Source organism: Euprymna scolopes, chromosome 4 (genome assembly GCF_053919585.1).
Source record: "Euprymna scolopes isolate OS-2025 chromosome 4, ASM5391958v1, whole genome shotgun sequence".
Classification (NCBI taxonomy): Eukaryota; Metazoa; Mollusca; class Cephalopoda; order Sepiida; family Sepiolidae; genus Euprymna; species Euprymna scolopes.
The window spans coordinates 61,256,503-61,277,107 of NC_136485.1; the positions used below are offsets into that span (position 1 = coordinate 61,256,503).

At 37.0% G+C, this 20,605-nt stretch overlaps 1 protein-coding gene across 1 annotated transcript in view; it reads right to left on the bottom strand.

The window, feature by feature from the left end:
- Positions 1–20,605, bottom strand: part of LOC145267797 (death-associated protein kinase 1-like) — a 653,913-nt gene that overhangs the window by 312,931 nt on the left and 320,377 nt on the right. Inside the window, exon 4 of the mRNA XM_080123326.1 lies at positions 15,081–15,204. Within this exon, the coding sequence (XP_079979452.1) occupies positions 15,081–15,204 (124 nt within the window). The remainder of the gene's footprint in view (positions 1–15,080; positions 15,205–20,605) is intronic.

Here is a 20,605-nt window from a genome sequence, read left to right on the forward strand (position 1 = left end):
GTTTTATTTTGGTGTTTTAACTGCCCCCCCCTATTCTTTGCTGATGAGGAGACTGTTATCAAAAGACAAATTTTTTGTCAAATAATTGTCAATATTTATTATTAATTTAAATAAAATGAACATCGTTTCTGAAACGATCGTGCAATCTAGTGGATTTTGTTTGTTTTCCTTTTGAAGCGGATTTTTAATTTAAAATTATGAATCGTTTTACTCTCTCTCTCTCTCTATATATATATATATATATATACACACTAGCATAGGTGACCGGCGTTGCCCGGGTGTTTGGAGGTGTATGTTGAGAAAAAAAAAATGTGGTAGTAGAAAGGCAGGCTCGAACATGTACCGTGAAGGAGGAAAAGAATGGGGGGAAAAAACGTAACGTCTTTGCTGTTACGATCAGTGTCAAACCGGGAGGGACATAGGTTTAAACCGGTAGTTCCCAACCTATTTTGGGCCATGCCCCACCTAGGCATTTCTAAAATCCTGAGGCCGCCCCTTTGTGCTATTTAATATATAATATGGTATAGTAAGCCCAAGGGTGCACGTCCTGCCCTTGCCCCACCAAAATATTGCCATGCGCCCCACGTTGGGAATGACTGGTTTAAACTAAGGCTAGACAATCGAAAAGAGGGGATGATTTTCGAAAATATCGGCGAAAAAAGCGACTCCTCCCTGTAGAAAAGTGCCCAGTTGAGGGTGAAGAAATTAATATTTTTCCGTATTTTCGGTCTGAAGGGTCGAGCTTCAAACGATACTGATCTTGTGAAAATCCGTCGCCTCTGTCGAAAGTTTTAGGCAGACATGCAAACATACATACATACATACATTTATATATTGATAGCTCAATTGATATTGACTCCTATTATGATCCCTTAACATTTATTATTTTAGGCTCAAATCAAGTTAGATCAATGTCCAAGGAACCTATATCTAAAATTTCAATTGTTTAGACCCAAAATTGGCGTGGGAGTTTGGTAGCGTTCTCAAAGGTCAAATCGTTGAATTTTGACCCCTTATCAGCAAAATTTCTGGTCGAAAATGGATTACAAAGATTTTCCCAAATCTCCATACCCTGTATATCAAATTTCGAGTCTGTAGACTGAAAATTGACAGAGTTATTTTGTATGGAATTGTACACAGACAGACACACAGAGACACTTTCACAGATATACACACACACACACAAACACAAACACACACTTAGAGTTGCCCAATTTTAAAATACGCTTAAATATGATATTCTAATTTATGCAAATTACATATTTATTATTATAGAGCCAATTCACAATTGATCATTATAGTGTACCCAATATATAGCAGTGCCCCACCCCCAACATGGGCTGATCGTAAAATATACTTAAATATATTTTTATTCATGCAGATTTCGTATTTATTATTATAAAAAATTAATATTCTATTGATTCTTATATTGTATCCAATATTTAGTAGTGATTTGAAAAGTTATAAAAAAAAAAATAACTAAATAAATAATCTGATTTGGGTGTTAGCTAAAATCCAAACCAAAACATGGCTCTCTCGTTACTGTCTGACCGTAATCTATACACATATAAAACTTTAAAAAAATTAAAAATAACACGTTGTTAAAGATACAAATGTATATTTGTGCATGCATAGAAATAACACGTTTAGTCGACTTACGCCTTTTTTCAATTTTGATCCCTTAGCAGGTATTTTTACCAGCAAAAAAACAAATCAGGTCCAAATCCCCTATATATAAGTCTGTAGATCAAAAATTGACAGAGCAGTTTGATAGAGACTATTCCTCACACAAACAAAGTCACTTGATTATATATAGAGTTAGGCATGTGCATATATTTATATATTTGTCTGTACAAGATTAAACCTTTACCTAATTAACCGAACATGAAGAATTTTGGAATATGATTGCTAGGCATAAGGGTGGGAAATGTGGTTTATATTTACTTTTATACAAAGGGAACAAATAAAAGATGAAAGCTTTTTGTTAAAATTCAGATACTTTAGAATTTTGTGAAACTTCAACAATAAGTATAAGACATCAATTAATAAAAATTCTAATTGTTTGGAGTATTTTGAAAGGGTTTTAGGAGGCATAATATAGACACGATCTCCCATTTGAACAGTTGAATATTTCAGATTTGCATTAAAATTAATCCCTGATCATTAGACATCAATTAAGCAGGATTCCATGTATTTCGATTTCTTTTGAAGACTCCTTAAGCTTAAGCTTTAAACTTTAGACATTTTCTAGTCAAAATCACATAATGGATTTGGATCAAAATTAAAAAGGATTATAGAGATAATGTTACGTATATATCTTGATTGTAATTTTTGTAATCGGATATAAAAGTGGTGCAAAATATTTGAAGGGAAAAAATTTACTTTCACCATGACTAATGCTTATACAAAATTCCCCCCCCCCGCAAAAAAAATCCAAGGCGTGGTTATTGAGAAAGAAACAAACAAACAAACAGGAGTTAATTACTAGGTCCAATCTCTCCTTTGTCGGGGAATCAATAATTTCATATATTTTAGTAAATAAGTTTTATTTTTTTAATATAAAACCATCTTGACAGAATTGTTATTTGTACTGGTCAAGGTCGTTTATTAAAGCCATCTTTTAATTGGAAGTTAATTTTCTGCATGAAAACACCGAATACCATACAACATGCTAGTAAATACAAATATAGTATATAAATGCATTTTTTTTTTTTTAGATTATTTATAACAACTTAAAATCTGTTGCACACCGAAATAAGGTATATGTATAAATTTTAAATTTACCTTCAGATAAAAGTTTGAAGAGTTTTAACGTGAAAGTGACATGATCGTATTGTCCATTCACACATTACTGAAAACCATGCAACTCCTCCAAAAGGTGTTCAGGGGCTTTAAACGTGGCCTTCGTTATAAAGACGGTCTTGCTTTAACTCTGTCCATTAAATCTGGAATACGTTGATTCCAGTAATATTAATCCGAGGATTTTCTGTGTGTAAATACCTCTTCATTGTTTCAATGAACTGTACACTTTGTATTTTTTGTGTGCCCGAGTTTCTGTTTGCGTCTGTCTTGATGTTTACGAGATAAATAAAAGTGAATTTAAGTCATTTTCAAAAGCATTCATACGTGAAATCAAGAACAAAATAACACAAACCTCACTTTCCTTATTCATTAGAAAATGGCTATCCTAAACCGGTGACACGTTGAATCACAATCACTACCATCATTTTATTTTGATCACACACACACACACACACACACACACACACACACACACACACACACACACACACACACACACACACACACACACACACACACACACACACCAACTGTAACAAATCTGTTAAGATTTCCTTCTTGCATAACTAAAAAGTAAATAGGTTTTACTACTTCAAAATCTATATAATTATAGAACTGTTATATACGGCATAATCACGTTGACACACCGGTTCCAATCGGATCACCGAAGTTAAGCAACGTTTAACCTGGTCAGTACTAAAATGGGTGATCATTTGGGACTTCCAGGTACTGTATGTGCTCTCCGCTTATCTCGGCATTGTTCCCAGTTGTCCTAGACTTCTCTTTGCCACTGGACTAGAGCAGTGTCGATTCAGGAGATGTGCAACTCTTGCATCACAATTACACGCACAGCTGTCCTTACAGAGGATATCCTTTGTCTTTCGAGATTGAACAGACGCATCGATAAAACTCTGTGGACCTTGCTAGTTTGCATTTTATCTTCCACGATCGGGGGATTCCATCTTTTAAAGAAGGGATGACAGGTGAATTTCACTCAAGGATGAGGTGAAATCAATGTAAGGTAATAGTGATCATTAATGGTGTAAATTGGGTAGAATTTGATTATTTATGGAGACGGCTCAACAAAAACTTATTTACATTGGATTTGAAGGCTACCGTGTTGTACTCGATCGGGAAGCAGGCCAGCAGAACAGTGTTTGACAGGCAAGCAGTTCTGGGAAAGAAGCTTTGTTCATGGAATCTGCATTCATATTTAGGCACAGATAGAGAGCGTATGTGTGTGTAGGGGGGGGGTCGTATATAGCGGTTGTAGCTAGTCGAGTGTTTTTTTTGAGAAAGTTTGGCAAGGGGGGCATAAATTGGAGTTCAGTCGAACACTTGGCATTAAAATAATGATAGAGCAGAGACAGGCATGGCCCAGAGGCTCATAAATAGATATGGAGAGTTGTATGTTTGGTTTTAGCTGATGGCACCCAAGTCATAGACGAGTATATGTATTTTTAGTTTTTATCTCACTACTATATACTAGGTTCAATATAATAATCGATAGAGAATTCTCTATAATAATAAATACGTAATCTGCATGAATTAAAACATTGTATTTAAGCTTACGCTGGGCGGTCTGCTAGTTATCCTTATGATTATATATCACTGGATAATATTATACATGTATTTACATGAAATAACACTGAATTATACTCAAATTGTAATTGATGTATTTATTTAGATGAAAGGTTGACTAGGACGAAAATGTAGTACATGTTCTGATAGTCAATAAAAGAGCAGATTAGGGCGCGTCCGGATTTGCCTGATTGTAAAATACGCTTAAATATGATATTTTAATCTATCCAGATTTCATATATATTATTATATAGTCGTGATTTCAAAAGTAATAAAAAAAAAAAAAAGTATTTAGGTGTCATCAGTTAGAATCGAAACCGAAACTGTAGTATTCAAAGCTCATCACGTTACTACTGTGCCAACACGCATATGAACTGATTAAAAATAAAAAATAAACTAAGATAAATGTACAAAATATTTAACGATTTTTCTCAATTTTGACCCATTTTTGACCTCTTCAAAACAATTTTAACCAGCTAAAGATCCATAAAAGAATGGCCTGTAAAAATCCAATCATTTGAGGGCCCCTAGCGCCGCTCTACACTTTTACTTTCAAAGGAGATAGAGTTTGAAAATATGGAGACAGACAGTCAGCCGTTTATATATTAGATTATTCATGTCTAGATAAGAGACTTATCTTGCCATCTAATTTACCTGTACGTTTGTGGTTTGTACAAACGCACATACGTAAATTAAGTTTGCAATGAAAGAAATAGTCACTCTTTTTCCAGACAATCAGAGACATTAAGAAATATTACAGGAGTCGCATCAGAGAAATACATAAGAGATAACTAAGCCAGAGATAAGCAAGTTTGGTTTGTTCAGTTAATTCTAACTATTGCTTATAACAACCTAATTTTTTCTTTTTAACGAAGGGGTTACCACTTATCAAGGACAATAGTGTGGTAATCGTTAGTAGTAGATATTGGTATAATTCGATTATTTAAGAGGACAGTTCAACAAGAACTTGTTTACGTTGGACTCGATAATATTGTAGTTAGTTGGAAAGCAGACTAGTGAAATAGAGTTCCACAAGTGGGCAGTTCTACGAAAGAAGCTTTGTTCATGAAATCCCCGTTTAGGTTTAGGCACTGATAGAGAGTGGGGGAAATTATTGATAGTGGTTTTGGCTAGACAAATGTTTTTGCTAAAGATTGGCATGGAGGGTACCACCATAGATTAGAGCTCAGACGAGCACTTGCCATGAAAATAACGATAGAGCAAGACAAGCTGCGCAACGTCTCTTCTGTGTGAAAGAAATTGCAGAGAAGAGAAAAGGGCATCACCTATTAGGTTATTGTCGATTTTGAACCGTCAAAGTAGGATAGGATGGTCCGAGCAGGTCCTGCCCAAATGTGGCAACAGTACTCCATCCTAGGACGTACTCGGCTCTTATACAGATAGAGGATTGTATCAGTAGTGAGATATGTACTGGAGCAGTTCAAACATAATCCAAGAACTAAAATATAGTTTATTTTTGTGTTTTTAAAGTAAATAGGAAAAACAGATCCCTGGACGGAAGAAAGCTTTCTAGTCTAATAGTTTCTTTAGTTGAACTGCTACACTTTCAAATTCTCTCAATGTTCCCCCCCCCCCGGTCACAAACTGCTCCACGAACGTTAGAAATAGACGCTTAAGCATATATATTATGAAAATAACTAAATTACCCAGGTTTTTAAATAAATATATATTCACTTAGATCAAATCGGATACAACTTTTGACTAGAAAGAAAGTGTAGTATCTGTTATGATGGTCATTGAAAGAAGTCTTTCTTGAATGAGGCAAGTTAATTTTTGTTTCACAGTGCCCTGTTTTGGAGAGTTGGAATTCCTTACATTAAAACCTGACATTGTGTCTAACTTTGGCCTCATGGGGAGATAAAATAAATAGGAACGTTATTGTGGGGGTCTGCATTTGCGCCGGACATCCAATAAAGTTTTATTTTATTTTTTCATCTCAAACAAAGCATGAGATCATATCTAACATGGGACCTTTTTAGTTCATGGGGGAAACATGTTCTTGTTCCCTCAGCCATGGCTATGTAAAAGTTTTAAGCAATTCATAAGTGTATTCTTAGTATCACCCACACTGATGATTGGACCTTGAACTTCCAGAAGGGTATCATTTAGAACTGAATTTTACTTAGTACTTTATCCATTACACGATATTGCAAACACATCCATATCAAGAATGTGAAAGGTTACACTGACTAAAATATTGTGAAAATGCACAGTATTCCTGCTAATCTATTATATAAATCTCACCTATCTGTTTAAATGTATGTATGTATGTATGTTTGTATGTATGTCTGCCTAAAACTTTCGATAGAGGCGACGGATTTTTACAAGATCTGGTATCGTTTTGAAGTTCGACCATTCAGACAACAAATATCGAAACATTGATCAAAAACATTAATTCCTTCACCCTCAACTGAGCACTTTTCTACAAGGAGGGGGGTCGCTTTTTTTCGGCAATCCTTTCGAAAGTCATTGCCTCTTTTCGATTGACTAACCTTTATTCAAACATACGTCACTTCCGGTTTGGCGATGGACGCAACGGCAAAGACGTCACTTTTTTTTTTTTTTTTTTCACATTCTGTTCCTCCTTCACGGTACGAATTCAAGTCTGCCTACTACCATTTTTTTTTTTTTTTTTTTTGCTCAACACACCTCCAAGCACCTGGGCAATGCCGGGCACCCAGGTTAGTCAAGTATAAAATATAGAAATTGATTTTAATTCTTTTTTATTTGTGATTTGAGCAATCACATAATAAAAGCAGGATTGCCTGGGCCATAAAAACAAAACAGATGCGGTTAAGAAGTGTGTATAACATCTTTATATTAAAACTTCTTCTCTACCTCACTAAACCCGTCTTCATCTTTCTCATGCACCCAGCCTATTCCTCTCTCTTGTTTTGATGTATTAAAAATAGAAAGATAATTAGAATAGAAAATAGACCTTCGGTTTACGTCTGACAGTCCTCACATTCCATGACCAATGTTTCTTACAAAGAGGAAAGAATTGCTATTTTTGGGGTTGGAATCTATACATCTAATACTTAATGTTGGCAAGTTTAAGTTTTTAACCTTTATTTATTCATTTTGTTTTACAACAGATGGCTTCATGCTTTGTCTGGAGCGATTTCCATAAAATAATATAATTATGCGAGTCATTCGGCTAAGCTTTCAATATTAAAGTTATTACTTCCAGGCAACGTTGAATTTCTGGTGATTAGTACTCAGAAATATGAAAAAAAGAGAGAGCTTGAATATGGCTACCCCCCCCCGCTGCCAAATCCAAATATGGATGTTTAGAGCCATCATCTCTCTTCTGCATGCCATTGCTTCAGTGACAGAAAGAATTCATTCTGACAATAACAATATCAGTGAAAATGTTTCCTTTAGTTCATGACTAGCGGGAAACTCTGACATTGCCTGGGATTGAATTATGGTCAACAAATTTTCTACACTTCCAATACTTTTATCGTCATCGAAATCAGTGAAATAGCCCATTCGTCCATCAAATAAATTGGTTACCTAGTCAAGAACCCACCGCGGTGCACAGAGAGGAAGCTTCACATGCTTCGCTAGATTGATTTAATCTACAATAAATTATAGTCTACATTGCACTGTAGAGAACCTACTGTTGATTTTATAAAATTATTTTATATACAATTGCTTGAATGAAAGTTTAAAATGCGAAAGTAAAGTATCATGCTTCAATTGTGATCTAAACAGAAACATTTTGAACACCCCCCATCTTCTCAAAGAACTTACTGTTGATGGGCTCTTCTGCTTGTGCAGTGATAAAACTTCTCAAATGTACTTGTGATGTTAGGCTGTATAAAAGTGTTAACTTTAGTAAAAATAGGACTATTCTTTCTCTAATGGGATATTATCGATTTGATCTTATCAGAGGTATTCAGATACAAAACCTATTTAAGAACACTCCCAGAGACAAAATAAATTTATGTGAAATTCCATAAAAATTGGCCTAATCCTTTTTTAATCCACAGAAAACGAACACCATACACAAAAGGCACTGTGTGTGTGATTGTGTGTAAATAAATAGATAAAAAAATATCCACTTTTAATTGAAGGTTTGCGCTATTATTTTTTTCATTCAATGAAAATATTTTTTGGATTTTTAAACTTTTTTTATAGATGGAATCGCCTCATCACTGAATATGAAACAAAAAAACATACTTTTCAAAAATTTTCATCTGACACCATATGTAAAACTCAAACTAAAACACGAAGTGTAGTATCTGTTCTGTTCAAAAATGATACAGTAATATTACCAATTCTCCAGGCGTCAATAGAAGGGAAATATGTCACAAATTCCTACAAGAGTTTTGTAGATAGGCTCCCTGCAACCAGATTTATTTTTAAACTACATTAAGCAGAGTAGTGAGACAATTAGTTTTCAGTTCAAACAAATATGGTACAATCATATGGCAAGGTCTGCATTCGTAATACAACTGTGAAACTTCCATAGGTCTCACTAGTAAAATATAACTATAAAAATTCTCAGTTATGCATTAATTTGGATAAAATATATTGTTGCTAAGTTTTATAATTGATATATATATCAAAACTGAACATAAAATTCATTAAAATCAAACTAAAAAAATACAATCGCATGACTTATACTTCTGACGAAGTGTTTTTTAGTAAAAAGTCAAAATAGAAAATAAGAAAACTGAATGAATGAGAGTGTTTTTTTTTTATGTGACAGGGGAGGTAACTAAACCTACGTTGTCTTTTCTACTTTGCTATACAAAAACTAATGTTAATATCAATAATGAAATTCCTGCATATAACGCTCAAGTACAATAATAAAAAGAAAAAAAAAGTGCATGCATTTGTGTGTGTGTATCCAAAAATGTGGGAAGAGAAATATATATATATATATATGTACTGTATGTGGATGACTATATATACATATATATATATGAGAGAGAGAGACACCTACAGATAAAGACAGAGAGACACAGATAAAGGGAGAGAGAGACACCTACGGATAAAGAGAGAGAGAGACACACCTACAGATAAAGAGAGAGAGAGAGAGAGAGACACCTACAGATAAAGAGAGAGAGAGAGACACCTACAGATAAAGAGAGAGAGAGACACCTACAGATAAAGAGAGAGAGAGAGACACCTACAGATAAAGAGAGAGAGAGAGAGACACCTACTGATAAAGAGAGAGAGAGAGACACCTACTGATAAAGATAGAGAGAGAGAGACACCTACAGATAAAGAGAGAGAGAGAGACACCTACAGATAAAGAGAGAGAGAGAGACACCTACAGATAAAGAGAGAGAGAGACACCTACAGATAAAGAGAGAGACACCTACAGATAAAGAGAGAGACACCTACAGATAAAGAGAGAGAGAGAGAGAGAGAGAGAGAGAGACACCTACAGATAAAGAGAGAGAGAGAGACACCTACAGATAAAGAGAGAGAGAGACACCTACAGATAAAGAGAGAGAGAGAGACACCTACAGATAAAGAGAGAGAGAGAGAGAGAGACCTACAGATAAAGAGAGAGAGAGAGAGAGAGACCTACAGATAAAGAGAGAGATAGAGAGAGACACCTACAGATAAAGAGAGAGATAGAGAGAGACACCTACAGATAAAGAGAGAGACAGAGACACCTACAGATAAAGAGAGAGAGAGAGACACCTACAGATAAAGAGAGAGAGAGAGACACCTACAGATAAAGAGAGAGAGAGAGACACCTACAGATAAAGAGAGAGAGAAGGACACCTACAGATAAAGAGAGAGAGAGAGAGACACCTACAGATAAAGAGAGAGAGAGAGACACCTACAGATAAAGAGAGAGAGAGAGACACCTACAGATAAAGAGAGAGAGAGAGAGACACCTACAGATAAAGAGAGAGAGAGAGACACCTACAGATAAAGAGAGAGAGAGAGACACCTACAGATAAAGAGAGAGAGAGACACCTACAGATAAAGAGAGAGAGAGAGACACCTACAGATAAAGAGAGAGAGAGAGACACCTACAGATAAAGAGAGAGAGAGACACTTACAGATAAAGAGAGAGAGAGACACCTACAGAAAAAGAGAGAGAGAGACACCTACAGATAAAGAGAGAGAGAGACACACCTACAGATAAAGAGAGAGAGACACACCTACAGATAAAGAGAGAGAGAGACACCTACAGATAAAGAGAGAGAGAGAGACACCTACAGATAAAGAGAGAGAGAGACCCACCTACAGATAAAGAGAGAGAGACACCTACAGATAAAGAGAGAGAGAGAGAGACACCTACAGATAAAGAGAGAGAGAGAGACACCTACAGATACAGAGAGAGAGAGAGACACCTACAGATAAAGAGAGAGAGAGAGACACCTACAGATAAAGAGAGAGAGAGAGACACCTACAGATAAGAGAGAGAGAGACACCTACAGATAAAGAGAGAGAGAGAGACACCTACAGATAAAGAGAGAGAGAGAGACACCTACAGATAAAGAGAGAGAGAGAGACACCTACAGATAAAGAGAGAGAGAGAGACACCTACAGATAAAGAGAGAGAGAGAGACACCTACAGATAAAGAGAGAGAGAGAGACACCTACAGATAAAGAGAGAGAGAGAGACACCTACAGATAAAGAGAGAGAGAGAGACACCTACAGATAAAGAGAGAGAGAGAGACACCTACAGATAAAGAGAGAGAGAGAGACACCTACAGATAAAGAGAGAGAGAGAGACACCTACAGATAAAGAGAGAGAGAGAGACACCTACAGATAAAGAGAGAGAGAGACACCTACAGATAAAGAGAGAGAGAGAGACACCTACAGATAAAGAGAGAGAGAGAGACACCTACAGATAAAGAGAGAGAGAGAGACACCTACAGATAAAGAGAGAGAGACACCTACAGATAAAGAGAGAGAGACACCTACAGATAAAGAGAGAGAGACACCTACAGATAAAGAGAGAGAGACACATACAGATAAAGAGAGAGAGAGAGACACCTACAGATAAAGAGAGAGAGACACACCTACAGATAAAGAGAGAGAGACACACCTACAGATAAAGAGAGAGAGACACACCTACAGATAAAGAGAGAGAGACACACCTACAGATAAAGAGAGAGAGACACATACAGATAAAGAGAGAGAGAGAGAGAGACCTACAGATAAAGCGAGAGAGAGAGACACCTACAGATAAAGCAGAAGAGAGAGAGAGAGACACCTACAGATAAAGAGAGAGACACCTACAGATAAAGAGAGAGAGACACCTACAGATAAAGAGAGAGAGACACCTACAGATAAAGAGAGAGAGACACCTACAGATAAAGAGAGAGAGAGAGACACCTACAGATAAAGAGAGAGAGAGAGACACCTACAGATAAAGAGAGAGAGAGAGAGACACCTACAGATAAAGAGAGAGAGAGAGACACCTACAGATAAAGAGAGAGAGAGAGAGACACCTACAGATAAAGAGAGAGAGAGAGACACCTACAGATAAAGAGAGAGAGAGACACCTACAGATAAAGAGAGAGAGAGAGACACCTACAGATAAAGAGAGAGAGAGACACCTACAGATAAAGAGAGAGAGACACCTACAGATAAAGAGAGAGAGACACCTACAGATAAAGAGAGAGAGACACCTACAGATAAAGAGAGAGAGACACATACAGATAAAGAGAGAGAGAGAGACACCTACAGATAAAGAGAGAGAGACACACCTACAGATAAAGAGAGAGAGACACACCTACAGATAAAGAGAGAGAGACACACCTACAGATAAAGAGAGAGAGACACATACAGATAAAGAGAGAGAGAGAGAGAGAGAGACCTACAGATAAAGCGAGAGAGAGAGAAACCTACAGATAAAGCAGAAGAGAGAGAGAGAGACACCTACAGATAAAGAGAGAGAGACACCTACAGATAAAGAGAGAGAGACACCTACAGATAAAGAGAGAGAGACACCTACAGATAAAGAGAGAGAGACACCTATAGATAAAGAGAGAGAGACACCTACAGATAAAGAGAGAGAGACACCTACAGATAAAGAGAGAGAGACACCTACAGATAAAGAGAGAGAGACACCTACAGATAAAGAGAGAGAGACACCTACAGATAAAGAGAGAGAGACACCTACAGATAAAGAGAGAGATAGACACCTACAGATAAAGAGAGAGATAGACACCTACAGATAAAGAGAGAGAGAGACACCTAAAGATGGTGGCACAGAGAGGGACACACAACCGCAAACATAGTGGGCACAGAGAGGGATGCACACCTGACAAAATAGGGGGCACAGAGAGGGACGCACACCCGACAAACGTACGGGGCACAGAGAGGGACGCACACCCGCAAAGATAGCGGGACACAGAGAGGGACGCACACCCGCAAAGATAGCGGGACACAGAGAGGGACGCACACCCGCAAAGATAGCGGGACACAGAGAGGGACGCACACCCGCAAAGATAGCGGGACACAGAGAGGGACGCACACCCGCAAAGATAGCGGGACACAGAGAGGGACGCACACCCGCAAAGATAGCGGGACACAGAGAGGGACGCACACCCGCAAAGATAGCGGGACACAGAGAGGGACGCACACCCGCAAAGATAGCGGGACACAGAGAGGGACGCACACCCGCAAAGATAGCGGGACACAGAGAGGGACGCACACCCGCAAAGATAGCGGGACACAGAGAGGGACGCACACCCGCACAGATAGCGGGACACAGAGAGGGACGCACACCCGCAAAGATAGCGGGACACAGAGAGGGACGCACACCCGCAAAGATAGCGGGACCCAGAGAGGGGCGCACACCCGCAAAGTTAGCGGGACACAGAGAGGGACGCACACCCGCAAAGATAGGGGGACACAGAGAGGGACGCACACCAGCAAAGATAGGGGGACACAGAGAGACGCACACCCGCAAGATAGGGGGACACAGAGAGAGAGACACACACCCGCAAAGATAGGGGGACACAGAGAGACACACACCCACAAAGATAGGGGGACACAGAGAGAGACACACACCCACAAAGATAGGGGGACACAGAGAGAGACACACACCCACAAAGATAGGGGGACACAGAGAGAGACACACACCCACAAAGATAGGGGGACAGAGAAAGAGAGAGTCACATACACACTCATAAAGATAGTTAGAGAGAGAGAGAGACACACACACACACTCACAAAGAAAGTGGGACAGAGAGAGAGAGAGAGAGAGAGAGAGAGAGAGAGAGAGAGAGAGACACACACACACACACACACACACAGCAGGAAATAGTCTATATAATAAAAATATATTACTGGTAAGTAAGGTAAGTAAATGCTCCTTCAGTCTTGACAGACTATGTAAGGGTGCTTGTACATGAAACTTTTTGGCAAGAGGTGTGTAATCTCCAACCACACCCTCCTCTCTCTTTCTTTTTCTATATATATGTGTGTGTGTATATATATATATATATATATATATATATATATATATATATATATATATATATATTTCTGAACGCCTGGAAACGATGCAGAGATAAGTGGAGAACCGCATGCAGCGTCTAGAAATGGTCACCCAACTGGTACTAACCAGGCTCAACGTTGCTTAACTTTGGTGATCTGATGAGAACTCGTATGTCTGGCAACTAAGCTGCATAGAAAAATCATCAGTCTAATTGCTCTACTAAGCAATACTCATATTGAGCACCATTGAAATAAATATTGAATTCAATATCTTATCTCTTTTTTTTTTGGTTTGGGTCATTACTCCTGATCCGACAGAAATAAAGACAGTTTTCTTTGGATTATAACATTTTTTTTTTTTTAATTTTATTCCAGCGTTAAATATATTCACAAATAAACAAACTAGTCTCAAACTTTATTGATTGACTAACTCCCTCCACTTCTATACTGATCTGGCATTTATTGTTTTTTTTTGTTTTTTTTTTTCTGTTTCAGCGTCATCTGCACACAAGTTAAATAACTTTTATTACGTCATCTGATCTCAGCTCTGTGGTCAACAGTTGACCTATTCCTCGCTCACTACTTTTTACAAACAATACTATTTTTTCTGGTCATATTCTTTTGACCTATTTACATCATAGACCAGGAATGTTTTTCACCTTGTTTGTTTCTTTTGAAAATATCTTTTTTCTATTTTGTCTTCACACCTGTTTGCCGCTGATCTAAGTTCAAAGCCTGTACCTTGCCTTGTAATGTTACACATGGTTAGTTCTTTACAAAAATTTTGAAAGCGTATCAAGACTTAGAGTAGTTCAGAAATATATATTCTTATTACAACACGAGTAAATCTCTCCATTTAAAGAATTTGGGTTAGATTATATAATTTTAAGATAGATAAAACGAGGTAAAAAAATAAATAAAAAGGTGAAAAAAAGAATCGATTTATATGTTTTTACTTGTATGCAAACATCAAGAAACAAATTTATTTTCAAAACAAATGCTTAGTGAAAATTTTGACAGTATTTAAAGTAAAAAGTAAAATAAATTTATATACAGGTCAAACAGCCAGCCAGCTACGTCTCATATTGGGTTTGAACATCAGTGAAGTTCCATATCAGACCAAAGTTCGTCAAAAATCAAATGCTTTTCTTTGCCTCTTTTTTTATAAAAAGAACTTATGAAAACTTGTTTAATATTTGTCAAGCTATATTATTCAACAATCTTTTAAATGAACTGAAAACTCACCCACAAACTCTGGAGTTCCCATCATAGCTCTGTTGTCCAAACCAGGTTTCAATTTTCTGGACAAACCAAAATCAATCAATTTGATTCGTTGACTTGATCTGCTCACCATCAGTATGTTCTCGGGCTATATATACAAAAAAAAAATACATATATATTAAATTAAAACTAAATAAAATTTAATAAATAACTGAAAAAAAGTTGTTTTTTTCTAAACATTTGTTTACATAAATTATGCGTTTATGTAGCCATCACCTTTCTTCAGGCGTGACTTGTTCAAGTCCAAAACCTTTATGAACAGAATTTTGAATGAAATATTTCATTAATCCATGGAGGTAGCTTACTCTCGTTCTGTCAGCCATAATTGGATAGAAGTCTTGAGTAATTCATAATTGCATTCTTAATATCGTCCATACTGATGTTTAAACCTTCAACCTCTAGAATTCTATCAGTCAGAACTGATAATTACTTAGTATTTTTATTGGTTGGTCCTGAAAAGTCACAGAGTACATTGGCAGAAACATTAAGAAGATAGGATCCAAGATGAGAATGCTAGTCCAAGTAATCTCAAAAAATCTAAAATATATTTTATAAATAAATAAAAAAAATCATATTTAAATTCTTTGGACTAGTGCTCTTATCTTGAATGCCATTTTCACACCGTTTACGTCGATGTAACATCCGGCCCATGGTGCAGGGATTAGAATCAAATGATGCCTCCGTTCAGTCTCAGAAGACAAAGGATACCCGCTGTAGCGGCAGATACAAATGGGATTGTGAGGCAAGGGTTGCACAATCTCTAACCACACCTCTCCTGAATCGGTGCTGTTTGAGTCTAGTGGCAAGGAGAAGTCCAGGACGACTGGAAACAATGTTTGGATAAGCGGAGAGCACATACAACACCTGGAAGTCCCAAATGATCACCTATTTAATACTGACCAGGTTCAACGTTGCTTAACTTCAGTGATTCAGCGATTAAAATAATCCTCCTCGGGGAGGTGGGGGGGGGGCGATGGTTTCCAGATGGAACCAGATAACAGAGCAAGTCGAAGTTTGCCATTCGCTCCAGTCTGATGGACGAAAATGCCAGAGGTGAATAAATACTATATATAAAAATAACCAGCGTCTTGTGTTTGTCTTGAAAGTGTCTTTGTTAAGAGAACCAGCTCCCAAGACATTGGCGAATCCACTCAAAAGAATGAGCCAAAAGAAACAGGTGCGTCACATCTGTGTATTACATGTAATTGTCACACTTTGCTAGACGATCACAGCGACACTAAGAAACATTAAGTTAACAGTCACGGCCCAACAGACAGTAGATAATGAATAAGGCACATATCACATAAATATATAAGAGATTATATAGGAACAGTAAAAGAACCCCTCCTCTTTATAAGACAACACAAAATTTCATTACATCTTTTTTGCATTCTGTCTTCTAAGAGGGAAAAACTAGTTGTTTCTGCATCAGTCAGATATAGCAAAAATGCTCCATGCATGGCCAAAAGGTGGCTTCATAGAGATATAGCAGCTGTGTCAGGAATATCATGTTATATGGCGATGAATGTTGGACCCTTACCAAATCCTCTCATCCGACTTGCAGGCCAATGATAGATCCATGATAAGATGGATTTGCAATGTAAAATCTCATCAAACCAAACACATTAGGTTAAAGGATCTGCTGGATTGGTTGGTTGGTTCTTTTTTTTTTTATGGCATATCAACCCGTTTCAGGTTATTTAATGCCGAATTCAGTGATTTTGAAGAAAAATTTTTTAATAGAATATATTTGTTTTTTTTTTCAAGTCTGTTTCTATTCAACCCATAGTTACGACCCTAATAGGTACGACCACTCTGGGTCAGAGTGGACCTGGAGCAATGGCAATTAAGGGGTGGCTCTACACTCCCCAAAGCCCAAAAGCTGGGGTCTTACCATCGGATATAGTTTAAGGTCATATCCAGGACCAGATCTACTGGAAGTGTTACATTTGAACAGCACAGAGATTATTCTCAGGAAAGACTCAGTTATGCTGGTATTGTTATGTAGAATGTTCATCCTGCAGAAAAGTTGGCAGGTCAAGAAAACTGGGTAGTAAGTAAGTAGAATTTGGAGACAGTTGACCCGTGAATTGCGAAAACTGGAGAGGGAGTTTGTGGCATAATCACACTGACACACTGGTTCTTATTAGATCGCCAAAGTTAAGCAACATGAGTAACCATTTATGAATACCATACGCTGTATGTAGGAGAACGTCGACACCTCCGTGCAAGAGCTGGAAAAACCTAACATCGTTATCTCCCCTGACAGGGATATACATGCAACTGGAGGTTGCTTCCGAATTTAATATTCCCATGAAACTTCCTTATCTGGAGGAAGCTGGTTTAATCTTCCTAGGGTGAGTGCTGCATCGGGTCAGAGGAGGGGAGAGCTTGTATAATATCAAAAAACATCCGATTTCCTGGACAAGGATAAAATATGAAAGGAACAGAAAAAAAAAAAAGTAATGTTGGATAGTTACAGCTAATACTTTATAATTTTATCTCAATTTTTTTTTACCTTTCATTACTATTGAAAAAGGTATATTGCTCCTGTTGTGTCTTGTGGAGATCTATGAATAAAAATAAAACACCAACCAGATGTTGACTCGCCGGCTGTTACATATAAAGTGTACAAAGGCATCTTTTCGCATCGGCTCCATGCAACTTTCAGATCAAAAAACGAAAAATAGTAAAAAATAAATTTGGCCAACGGGAAGCATGCAGGCCTAAAAAAAAGTATGAATAGTCAGTATGTTGAAGGAGCCGGTTGGGAGAGATAAATAGCCAACGTCTTTTGAACTGAGAGAGATAGAAAAAAAGAAAAGGGACCAAGAAAAAGAAAAAAAAAAAAAAGACAGACACAGCGTCAAGAGAAAAAAAAAATCCGCTTTTGAAGTTAAAACCGACAACACTGTAAAGGATACTTGGGTTAGGTTGATTAATCGGACTATTATTCTCATTTTGGGTGTTATTAACACAACGTTTCAGTTGTTGCAACCTACGACCTTCTTCGGGTGTTGAGAAGATGCTTCTTTTCCTACTAAGGAAAAGAGGATTGGCTCTGCGTTACAAGAATTCGAACCATTTGTTTGTAGATCATAAAGAAGGTTCAATGGTCAGGGATCACTAAGATATTTGCTAAAAGTTTTTCTATGGCTCAATTTTTCGGGTTATCTATACTAATTGTTAATATTAATGAAAAGAAAAGTGTTTTACAAAACAGAGGATCAATACCCATGCACATTTTTGTATTAAAAAAAAACAAAACAAAAAAAAACAACATGTAAGGGGGACAACTCTAAAAACAGTTTTGTTATTGTGAAGTTACCTACCTTGGGATGAACACATATGTTTTCTTTTTCTGTGATTTTGTAATTAGAGGTGTTCAAATGCAACTTAGGTCCATGCTGGGAGCGACTAATGATATTATTATTATCTATCATATTTGAGGCCTCTAAGTTTTCTGATCCGCCATCTTTCTTCTGTATCTAGTATTTCGACATCATCCCACATTGGGGAATGGTTATTCCCTTTCTTCCACACGTATTCAGCTAGGGCTGATTTTTCAATTTCTCTGTGTGTGACAGCTCTTTGGTGTTGTTCTAGTCACATTTTGATCAACATAACAAGCATTCACATCTCATTTCAAAAATACAAAATTGCACTGCTAAGGATTATTACAAAACCACCAAGAACTATACAGAAGATATTCCCTCCGCAAAAGGAATAAGTACTCTTAAAAACCGTTGTCTTTCAATTCCTTCCTTTCTCTTTCCTTCCAAACATAAAACCGAACTTTTTAGCATTCAAATTTAAACCAAACTTTTACTGTGCATAAAAGCTATCCAAACGTTAAATGGATCTTGTCGGTCTTGTTTTGTGTATGGAGTTCTTTGTGCAGGTTTTAACACATAATAAAACTCAATCTTCAAGGATTAAAAAAAAAAAAAAAAAAAAAATGCAACCTTACATTTTGATGACGGTGTCATAATAAAAATGTCAGTTTTTTCGTCAACTATTTCATCAATTTAGAAGATAAATTTTATTTACTTTTTGTCAGCCAGTTTTGTAGGCCCTTCTTTCTCTATTAGCTTCTTAAAGGGTTTGTTTTATTTATTTATTTATTTTTCTTTTTGGCTTGGTTGTCTGGGGTCCAATGCATTGAATGCTGATGGAAGAATTTCTTTCAGATTTGGTTTGTCTTAAAGTGAAACTACTTTCTCCCTTTTTATTATTACTAGCCTGGGTGCCCGGCATTCCTCGAGTGTTTCGAGGTGTGTGTTGAGCAAAAAAATCAAAAAAGTGGTAGTAGGCATGCAGGCTCACACCCGTACCACGAAGGAAGAAAAGAATGTGAAAAAAAAAAGTGATGTCTTTGCAATTGCGTCCATTGCCAAACCGGAAGTGATGTAGGTTTAAATTAAGGCTAGACAATCGAAAAGAGAGGATGACTTTCGAAAATATCGGCGAAAAAAGCGACCCATCCCTATAGAAAAGTGCCCAGTTGAGAGTGATGAAATTAATGTTTTTGGCCAATTTTTTTATATTTGTCACCCGAAGGGTCAAGCTTCAAAATGATACCAGTGTCATGAAAATCTGTCACCTCTGTCGAAAGTTTTAGGCAGACACACAAACATACATACATACATACATTTAAACAGACAGGTGAGATTTATATAATAGACTAGCAGGGCTACCCGGCGTTGCTCGGGACCGTATAAACAATGAAAAAACAAAAGCAGATATTGAACATATGTTTTATTCTTAGGGGAGAGGAATCTTTCATCTCAAGTTTTAGCGTTACAAACAAACATTTGTCTTTTATATATATAGATAATGACAGGTTTTTTTTGGCCCCCCCCCCCCCGAAGATAACTGATCAGTTGACCAACTTCTAGTGGTCCGTTTGACGTGAAATTTCGATATTTGTCATCCGGATGATGGGGCTTCAATATGATACCAAATTTGCAAGTTTGGTTCCGTCTTTCAAAAGTTTTAGCGTTACAAACAAACATACATACATACACACAGACGTTTGGCTTTTATATATATAGATGATCAGCTTTTTCATAAGTAAGTTTATAAGCATTAAAAAAAAAAAAAAAAATTAATAGATGACACCACCACTTTCGATCACGCTTCTTATTCCAAATTCCAAAGTGTTTTCTCAGTGACTATTTAAGTTTCAATATTTCATCCGTCATCACACATCATCTGATTTTCACCTTCGCTATCTCTCACACATTAGGTTTTGCCAAATCGAGTTGTATGACTTTTGTTAACATATACAATACTTCACATCAACACCAATGAACCCCTGTTCACTCAGCCATGAAAGAATGATTGCTAACATTTCAACTCTTACTAATGCATACCAAGAAACCAGAGAACTTGCCTCATCCATTGCTGCCATGCAGTTAGTCATGCATATTTTATTCATATCTAGCACAGCTACTCAGCGTCATAGATAAGAAAATACAAGAGTTAAA